We start from the raw sequence: 10,609 nt of genomic DNA, 5'->3' as shown, positions 1-10,609 counted from the left end.
TTTTTACCTCTGCCATTTTTACCTGGCACCCAAAAATCATGATCTTGTCTGTTGAAACAGGATTGGTCTATAGGCTGTATATTTTCTTAAACACCTGTCCGTTCCCGCACACTCATCTTGACAATTTTTGATTGATAAACAGGCATTGTCCTACATTATCGTTGGATTAATGTAAAGCAAACTGACACGGAAAGGGTCCGTTGGGGTCACACCCCGTTCCGGGCCAGAAATGAATGCCGGGGTCAGATATGACCCCATTCAGAGTCATGAATTGGGTCAGGGTGACCCCATTCCGGGTCTTCATGATCAAATTCCAAGTCATTTTTGAACCGCGAACCGGAACGGGGTGTGACCCCAACGGACCCCATTCCGGGTCAGTACTGACCCGGTTTTTTTTTTTTTAAAAGTGTACGTGTTATAAGAAACATATCAAGCCCAATCATTGCGATCAATAGGGCCCCGTCGAGCTGTTCAGGGTTCGGTTCGCATTGTCCCGGGGTCGAATTGTCCAGCCCCCGAGGTGAAATGGACTAGGCCTACGCACATCTTTGGCAAATCAAAGAGAATAGAAGCTTTGCTCTTTGCTTGGTACCTAGCTAGCTGTGATGGGCGTAATCACATGATCACTTTCTCACCATAAAGGACTGCATGCCTACGCCGACGTAGCTAATTTAGCTGATGAACTTGGGAAAACCATTGAATGGAGTTGTTGTCATGAGTAACACTCAGTGGTAAAAGTGGACACACGTTCGTCGGATATTTGTCTTGTTTTGTTGACTGACTACAAACAAATCGCTGGTGGTGTAAACAGTCTATCTATCGCTCAGGGTTCGGGTTGTCGGTGATCGAGAGGTGGGCGCACCGATGCCGTTGGGGTCTACGTCTGCTGTCGCCAGAATTCTGAGGGTAAATCATCATCACCGAAGCCATATCCACTACGCACTTGTCACATTCGGCACTCGTTTTGGCCGCCCATGTCGTAGACTGGGTTCTGAAATGGAAAAGCTTTAATAGAACATATAGGAATGACCTCTGAGATACCACATTGGTTTGTTTGAAAAAATCCCGATCTGGGACTTGACTTCTAACACTAACTACTTGTTAGACTAACCCCGTCGCGGGGCGCTGTAACACTATGAACACGGTATTTGTCCGTATGGGGTCGCTGCTGCGGTTATTGTTACTGTTAGACATGCTAACTTAGAAATTGATAACGAGGTGATAACGCAATCATGGCAATACCAATAGCCAATATTATTCAATGTGAGTGGTGGGTCTAATAGCTAGTAATAATAGTGCCTAGTTAGTAGTGGTTCTAGAGGATTCTATGTATTCTAAAACCAAACTCAAAATATTTAAGGATTGAAGTTTTTGAAAACATAATGTCACTGATGTCCTTGCCTTTGATGGATGCAAAGCAATCATCCTGATTTTTGTCTAGTTTTTAGGTGCAGTTAATGTGATCCACAACATATGAGTGTATCCTGTCACTTGGTCACCATGATGCAATCATGAAACATGGATTGATTGATGTTTCTTCTTCCGAGTAAGTGCAGTCCACCTTCTGGTGTATTTTTGCACTGTTTGGCGGGTCTGGTGTGGTGTATGTACAGTGCCATATAAAACAATACATAAGACAATTGAAGTGCAGCTAAAAAACAGCATTCCCCTTCTATATGTTGATTGATCGAAGAGTATTACTGTTGTTAGTTCCAGGCCAGAAAGTTGTACATGTGTACATGCAAGTTAAAATACCTAACTGGTTAGTGATCAAGGGCCATGTCAGAGATTTCTTGACTAAATGGAATGTCTATCTACCAAGAAACAGAACACTTCACCTTCCTTTGTCAACAAAGCAGCAGCATCATCAACTCTTAGTCTTATTTTTAAGCATTTTAAACATTTCAGATCATTGATGGCTGGATAATCCCTATCAAATTCTATGCAACGTAAAACTTGCAGACATACAAGTTCAAATATAATAGCAGAGTAAAGTGTATGGTAAGAACCATGAACATTTGTGCACTACTTATTTTTGTTATCATGATCTGCATCTGTAACATTTGTAAATTTGCATCATTTATGCATACAGGATGTGAATAGCAGGAAATTAACCTCTGAACTCCACCTTTGATTACCGACGCTTGGCTTCCTTGAGGATACCTGACACCAGTCGATCGAGAGAGAGGGAAGGCAACACATTAACCACCACAATGGGAATGGGTAATTTGATGATCCTGTCGCAGATAACAGGATACGTCTTTGGTGTCATCTTTTCCCTCTTCATCTTCCCACCGATAGCAGCCAGCCAGAGCAAATTCAACGGACATTGCATCCTCTTCTCCTACGGAATCAAGAACACCACAACAGACACATACATTGTAGATAACTGGTCTGATGGGAGCCAGTGTGGGTTCGCCATCTTTGTTGGTGTATGGTTGATGGGGATATCCTTGTGGCAGGCCATTCGTCTTTCCTTTCACGCCGTCAACGGAACGGACAGGTTTGTGTTTATGCATGGCACTGCACACAGTTGAGATGCCTTCATTGATGTTGTGTTAATGCTTGTATTGCCATGACTCGCTGGATGCTATAAAAATGATATTTTTCGCACTGGCTGGGTAAGATGAATTTCACGTATTTTTAATTCTGCAGAATCAAAACATAAAGCAGTATTACATATTAACAAGAAAAAAATTTGCATGCATGTGTTTTTATGCCTCCGCCACGAAGTGGTGCCGGAGGCATTATTGCTCTTGTTTCCTGTCGCGCAAAACATGCAGAAATTTCTACACTGAAAGTTTTCCCTTTTTCATTATTTAAAATTGATTCAGGTATTGCCCTGTCTGTTGACAGTCATTTACTGTTATAACTAAATCGAGATTTAAGTGTCCGTGTGAGTGTCCATATCAAGTGCTGTTTTGTGAGTTCAATTGATTTTTTTCTTAAATGACTTTCTTCCACAGTTCATTCCTCATGACATGCATCACAGGGCTATTCACGATGCTGATGTCGGTCATGCTTCTGGCTTCGGCCATTACAGTCACAGATGGCTACAATATGTGGTGTCACAGGATTAAAGAGCAAACAGGTGAAATGTGAGTACAGTACATTGCTTGTGGCTGGTTATCTTGCCTGCTGTTGTTGCCTGTTAAGCCATGCTAGTGACACATGAACATTTGTAAGAAATCATGAATAAGTCACAGTTTTATTCACCACTTGTGGAGTATAATGTTATCAACATCTGTGAAGAAAATTAAATTCCGTCATTTTGATATCCCTATGTTATGCAAGGGTATCATCCTGTTTCAAATAATGTGAATTTGTGTATCATAATTATCATCAAAGATTTATTTTGTATTTAAAGCATTGATATTGTTTTGATATTGCAATGTATAACAGGATGTCCTTGATTTGTTACGTTGTGTATGTTGTATCTATTGTACTTTGTTATTCTGTTGTGGGGCCCCCAAGAATAACAGTGTCTAAACCACTGATGGGGCTACCCTGGGTAAAGAATACCAAATAAATAGATACAGTAGATAAATGAATGAATGAGATTATGGCTAAATGCAACTACAATTTTAGATTTTTGCTTCTCTTTCCCTCTGCAATGAATTGGTTCCAGAAGCATTAAGGGTCTTCAGTTGTGTATTTTTCCAGGCTACATTGTTTTTCTTTGTAGTGGTACAGGTATGTAATTTGTAAGGATAATAAATGCGATTACAAATTCAGAGGATATTGCAGTTGCCATTAATACATTAATGCAAATGGTTTTTTTTTTTCATAAGATTTAGAAAATGGTAAATTACAGTGAGTCATAGATTTGTTTTTTTTTACTTTTTTTTTATTTTTTTTTTTACAAAAGCTAATTCTTAATAGCACATATTATTCCAGGCACAGGTTGCATCTGGGTAATATATTGCATAGTATGTTGAGGTATATTCATTGAGATGCCTCTAGTTTTGTTTCAGGTTTCCCTGTGTACTTGAGTTGACCTTGATGAAACAAATTACTATACATCAAACAAACAAAACAATAAAGTTTGGTAGAATAAGCCTTAACGTAAGAAAATTATGTTATCATGTAGTTTCTAATAATGTTTTCATGAAATGGTGATGACTCACAATCACATGTATGCAAATTAGGCAAAGACGATATGTCATTTTTCGGGTATGGTGCTCATACAGTGTACATGCACATGCAGTTCATAATCTTCAGGAATGAAGCAACACTGTATTGGAAGAAGAAAAAGAAGAAGAAGAACTCTGTTGTTTGTTAATTAGAATATATCACATTTGAATTCAGTCTTACTGTCAATTCTGCAAGTTCTGTGTTTCCTGCAAATGTATGAGTACAGTTTGTGTTTGTATTTTGTTTGGTTTTTGAACAGCTGCGAGTTTGCTGGCTATGCAGTGAATTTCTTTGCTGACAAAAACATTGATCCGAAAGGATTCAACATTGACTGGGGTGTTGCAAAGGTGATCTTGTACACCATTCTTGTACAGTATGTTATCCTTCTCTAAGTGATCTAGTCTTACAGTGATTTTTGGCAAATCATTTTGTGGTGTTTGTTTTGACTGTAATCAGGTGGGTGCCACATCAAACAAGGCTGGCATATTGACTTTAAGTAGCAGTGGTTGCTGGAACAGTTCTGTCAGAACATTTATAATGCTTGCAATTAGTGAGTGCATTTACTACAGCATAAACGTAATGGGCACTGGACATTTTTTTTTTTTTTTCTCATGGCTGTTACCATGTGTATGTGATATCTACAATCAAAGCAGCTGACGATATTTTTGTACCTCGTATATGAAATGAGCCATGTAATTTATGCGGTCTCAAATTTGCCATATAATGTCAATGCATGTACTGTATGAAAATCATATTTATACATTATACATATTCAACATTATTTCTGCAGCTCACACCCACAGATACTACAAGACCATGATTTGAAAAAAAAAAAGAAGAAGAAGATTAATAGAATTAGATACTGAGGAAGGCTATGTATGGAGCGTATTACTTTCTTCCACTGATGTGTATATACCGGTAATCGTATGTGTTTATGAATTAATGAGAGCTTTTCATATGATACTGTTCATAAATGAGTGGCTTCACTTGTTACTGCTGCAAAAATCATCAAATGTATTTTGTGTTATTTGTAAATTTATTATTCTGGTCAAATATCCTGTTTGTTTCCTCTCCCCAGTTTGGTTTGTGGTGTGGCTGGATTGTATACACCATCCTGGTGTGTTTCTCTCTGGCCAAGCTCTTCAAGTTGCACAAGCAGGAGAACATTCTGCGCAGTCTGAGCAGGGAGCGGCAGCGTCTCCTTGGACACTACGAGCAACCGGACATCTGAGTCCAGTACACGGTTCCTCACCAGTGCCTCTCCAGATTCTGCAGCACTTATCGCTTGTTTGACATCATGTAAATCAGTAGAAAGCGTGGTAATCATCAGCTATGATATATTGGCCAAGTGACGGAAATGTATCTACCATGTGCCTCACTGTTGTTTAGTGTGGGCATTTGTTGCCATATAATATTGCTAGCTCAACCTCACCTGTATATGTTCTGGGTAACAATGGAATTAGGTTTGAAATGAAATGACACCACACTGTATGATCAGACTTTAAATGTAATAATCATGATGATATCACTGATTTACATCAATGATAGTGAATGTGGTGATTGTTATGTAAGAAAGGCTGTGTCAACAGCAAAGTGGGTTATATTTGTCAGCACGGCTTCTGACTGTCAGTTGTATTTCCCTGTTTGCACTTGACAGGACACATATTTGTCCGCAAGTGAAGAATTGTAATGAAAATACAAGGAGCCTTTTAGATGGGCTATCAACTATAAAACACAATGGCACTTAAACGAAATACACGTACCAGTTGCACAAAATACAATATTACAAGAACAGGTATGATTTTAGGAGTCACATAGGGACATTAAGGTTCTATCTCTGACATTACAAGGTAGAATCTTGAACTTTGTGGGTAGCAATGCTGAAAGAACAACAACTAACAAACAAACTTCAGGTCCTCGAGAAAGATTAGTTCAAGGACCAATCAAACAGTCTCGACAGTAATTTTTTTTTTTTGGATATCCACACTATATCTGTGTTTGAGTGTGTTCATTACAACACACAAGCATGTCGCCACACCATGAATCATATCTCTTAGACTTATAACTTGCTTTCATTAAATGCAGCAAATGAGGAAAATGGTAAATATTGCAGGATTTTTTTTTCCATGGAAATCATTTGTATTCACAAATTGCGTGCAGAAAATCTGCTAACTGATAGTCTCTTTATCAGTCTTGAGTAGTTAATCCTATGATAATATGCATGCTGGTCTTTAATCTACATGTAAATTACAGTAATTGTTACATTTTTTTAGGGGGGGGGGGAGAGGGGGGTCACTATATCACATGTGCACTGTGCCGATCAGAATAGTCTAGACAAGTTTTAGACAAGACTGGGATGAATGGAGGGGCAGCAAGAAGATATGAAATATGAAAACGTACAGTACTTCATAATTTTATGAATTGTTGATCAGTACACGTGAAAATTTCTATGTCTAGCATTTATCATGTTTCCATAAGGGCTAAACAGGAGATTTAGTGTTGTATGAAATCTTTCCTACCCTCAAAACCAAAGCTTCATTCCAGAGCATTTACAGTGATGTTTTACGCATGAAGCAAGTTTTAATTGTACCGGTAGAATACTACTAAAAATCTATGTTTGAAACATAGGAGAATACCGTGTTTACCATTTCTTTCTTATATAGCTTGCTTCTTGTAAGTTATACAGTAGTTTATGTGTCCGTGACATTCACAGGGATATAGGGTGTAGACGTATATTCGACAATACATTTGTCAGGCTGATGTATGGTATAAGACGTAAACAAAGTAAAAATCTCTCGTCTTTCAAAAAAAAAAAATGCGAGTTCAAAGTTAAAGTACCAAAATGAAATACCAATGGGCTGGCAAGGAACATACTGAAACCTATGTCATAGTTTTATTACTAGGAGACTTAAACCCTCAGGACTTGAGTATCATTGTGCTGCATTCTATTCAGCATTTAGAAAATAGTGTTGTAAACTTTCTTGTGTCCAGTATAATGGTACTTGCATCAAAGTGACTTGTTTTTCGCATTTATACAGATATTTACTGTACTCCACACTAAACTGAAATTCAGTAGGAATTTGTGTTGTAAAGCCACCTTTTCATGCTGATAATCAGTGATATTAATTTCGATATACTTACAATAAAACAAATTTTTTAGATGGCCAACTATTCTGTTGACACAAAACATCGATACATTGTATAGAGGATAAATTTTTCTATCAGGAGAAAACAATTCACTGATATGTAGAGGAGGCACTAAGGGAGAAGTTTCCATCTCGCTTGAATTGAATGTTTGCTGAATCTTGAACATCGCTGAAGTTGAGGGCTGAGTTGCTGTATATGAGGTCACAGATAAGGTGAGGGAGTATGGGTATTATGCTCTGAAAATAGTTACACAGAGAATTTGGTATGTCACCCTGTATTTCTATCAGTGACTTTCATATTTTGTATGTTTTTGTAATCAGAATACATATATTTTTGTATCATCTTCACATGTCTATCTGTATTTGCTGTTAAAGTGTTTATAGATGATGAATGTAAATTGAATTGAAATCAAAATGTAAAGAATCATGAGAACAAGAAAGCTCATAGACAAGTAATTGATGATATACAATAGTTGTGATCGTAGTTCAGTACTTACAGAACAAATTTATCACTTATAATGTCAGAATTTGTTTGTCTACTTAAGACAGCCAATATTTAACCTGTAAATGCATGCAATGGCTTTATTATGGCATCTAGAAATCTCATGTTGATAGTGTGACTGCTGTAAGACGTAGCTGTTGGATCAAGTCCCATTAATCCATAGTTATTTTCTCAACAGTGGGAAATTTGGATTTGTACACTTATGTCGGTGAAGTGACTGAACCTTTTGCGACTATAAATGAAACTGTTTTGAATGACAAAAATTTGTAGGGTTTTTTTTGTTTGTGTATTAATTACTCATTCAATCCACAAGAAATATGTAGGATTTTATTCATTCTACAGTTTCCTTGCCAATCTGCAAATCCAGGATGCGCTTGTTTATATTGTAATATGTTTGTTCCATTTCTGTGTATTAATGAAAAGAGATCAATACTTAACAAGAAAAAAAAAATTGCTACGCCTTTATTTTTTTTTTTGCAGAAAGTTCATGAAGTTTGCGCAAATACTGTAAGTACACATTTTCATACATTTTGCGCAAACTTCATGAAATTTCTGCAAAAAAAAAATAAAGGCGTGCAATTTTTTTTTTCTTGTTAAGTATGATTCTTTTCATATCTTTGATATCATGATAGGTATATATTAGGGGTATAACATGTAATTTGAAGTGTTTTTTTTTTTTCACAATTGCTAGTCCTTTAGTGTGAGTGATTTTGCTCACATAACGCAGACTGGTTACCTTTGACTAGCATGTGCTGCTGAAGCCTTTTACTGCCATGGCAGTGGTGAGCTGCTTGAAGTGCTTGCTCCAATCTGTGAAATTAGGATCACACATAAAATTCAAATTAATTGGCTGAGCGTGGAAAAAAAAAAAAAAAACTGTGGCTGAAAAGCTTGCATTTTTTTTTTATATAGTACAATGTATTATTTAATGTCATCTGCAAACTGCCTTAACTGGCTATAATCCTTGTGCATTTGCATTATATTTTGTCTTATATTGCACTGTACAATGTTATAAGTTTTGCTGTACAGCACAAAGAACTGCCCTCCGATGATAACCAAAGTAGATTAAAACTTGTTCATTATGCACCTCTTGGTTGTGTGTAAAATCACCACTGCCACTGGAGATCATCTATCCATGTACAGCTTGATTCAAGCAATTTTAAATGATTCTGATATGAAGATGCATCTGATTGTCCAGTTTTAGGTTAAACAAAGACAATAAGGTTTGTTCCATGTGGATGGAATAGATGTCAGTGCAAAAGGAGTTTACCCTGAGTGAGGTGATGAAATAAAAGCCCATAAGGTCCATTAGAAATGATTTGTTATTCAAATGCTTAGTTTTAAAAAATGGTATGATTACTCTGTTCAGTTAGCACAGAAGACTGCAATGTCTTGAAAAATTTATCCTTCCAAAGTGAAGAAGAGTTTGTCATAATGTACAGATGTTTGTAGTGTAAACAGATGAAGAGACTGAATATGTCAGTTATTGTGCAATGCTGTCCCACATACTGTAATTCTTGTAGGTTAATTATGTTGTTCCGCCTGATGTATTATACAATATGCTTTCTTTGTGATTTCTCATACTGGTTTAAGTTTGGCCTAGATTGTTTAAACTTTACACTTTGCTTTATCTCTGTCATATTTTGATGCCACATATACACATCTGTTTTATTATAGTAATATCATTTGTGAGGAAATGCTATATTTTTGTATATCATATTTTAAAGTGATGGTATAGTATTGGTTCAGGGGAAGATTCAGCTTTTTATGCTTTCGAGATATTTTGGAAATAAGTTGGAAACCTGCAGCCCCATAGAAACCAAAACTGTACCATCCCTTTAGATTCTTTTGTATGTTCTATATTTTGCATATCATAATTTAGATTTTTTTTTTTTTTTTTTTTTTTTTTTTTTTTTTTTTAGTGACACAATTTATACTCTCCAAAATTACACCTTAATGACTAAAACTTTTCAACCCTGAGTGAACTACAGTATTTGTCACACAAAGTGATGAACCTTGGTTGTCTCGAAAGACCCTGTTTCACAACTTTACTTCTTTTTATGCTAGAACTCTCCTCCTGCCCGAAGTGCACAACAGAGATTCAGAAAAAGAGGTGTGTATTCAAAAGCTTACAACCAGTATGTGAGAATGGTCTGCAAACAGCATGACTTCAAGCAGAGAAGCATAATGTATTTGATACCTTAATCCTTAATCGGCCACAACCTTTGCAGTGCACGTAATGGCCCGAATTCACGAAGGTGGTACAATCTTGTCCATGGTTTAAACCATGGACAAAGACCATAGTTTTTTATGGGGCGCCAAGTGTCGCATGGCCTATTTTGTTACGAAATCAGTCATTTCATCGACGAAATGTTGTCATTTCGTTACAAAATGGTAACAAAATAGGCCATGCAACACGTTGCGCCCCATAAAAAAGATTATACCACCTTTGTGACTTTTGGCCAATGTGTCTGGTTTGACTCTTTATATTGTATCAAGATGTAATTCTCAGGCAGAATTACAGCGTGTGTAATATTTCTGCCCAAGTTTGCCTGCATGTCAAGCATTTAGGAGCGGAAGCACTTTTTCGAAATCTTTATTCTGCTAATAGGAATGAGTGAGGCAATTTCACTCATTGGAATTGAATAAAAGTTAGATAGTCAACTAAATATCAGATCATGTGAGATCTTGAGGTGACAATGGCTCGTCCGTTCAGGCAGCACAGTGGTTTTTCAGGTGTGTGACTAGTCCAGATCCTGGCGATTTTTGTCATTGTATACATCCCCACCACGCGCGATACCACTGCGTGCACTTACCCACACAAATC

The 10,609-nt window shown here is 37.1% G+C and overlaps 1 protein-coding gene across 1 annotated transcript; it reads left to right on the top strand.

Annotated features, from left to right (window-relative positions):
- The first annotated feature begins 884 nt into the window (after positions 1 to 884).
- LOC140227995 (transmembrane protein 179-like) lies at positions 885 to 6,313 on the top strand. The gene is made up of 5 exons (XM_072308393.1): positions 885 to 906; positions 2,093 to 2,503; positions 2,967 to 3,098; positions 4,394 to 4,481; positions 5,213 to 6,313. Exons 2-5 carry the CDS (start codon positions 2,214 to 2,216, stop codon positions 5,363 to 5,365), a joined length of 663 nt encoding a protein of 220 aa, XP_072164494.1. The 5' UTR covers positions 885 to 906; positions 2,093 to 2,213; the 3' UTR covers positions 5,366 to 6,313.
- The last annotated feature ends 4,296 nt before the right edge of the window (positions 6,314 to 10,609 follow it).

Source organism: Diadema setosum, chromosome 1 (assembly GCF_964275005.1).
Source record: "Diadema setosum chromosome 1, eeDiaSeto1, whole genome shotgun sequence".
Classification (NCBI taxonomy): domain Eukaryota; kingdom Metazoa; phylum Echinodermata; class Echinoidea; order Diadematoida; family Diadematidae; genus Diadema; species Diadema setosum.
The sequence above is the reverse complement of the archived record's forward strand: the minus strand, read 5'-3'. Positions and strand labels throughout refer to the sequence as shown.

Excerpts from the sequence above, each read along its gene's own strand:
- LOC140227995 (XM_072308393.1), top strand. The coding sequence starts at position 2,214 with ATGGGAATGGGTAATTTGATGATCCTGTCGCAGATAACAGGATACGTC. Across the intron at positions 2,504-2,966 it reads GCCGTCAACGGAACGGACAG|TTCATTCCTCATGACATGCA; the intron begins GTTTGTGTTTAT and ends TTTCTTCCACAG. Across the intron at positions 4,482-5,212 it reads TTGACTGGGGTGTTGCAAAG|TTTGGTTTGTGGTGTGGCTG; the intron begins GTGATCTTGTAC and ends TCCTCTCCCCAG.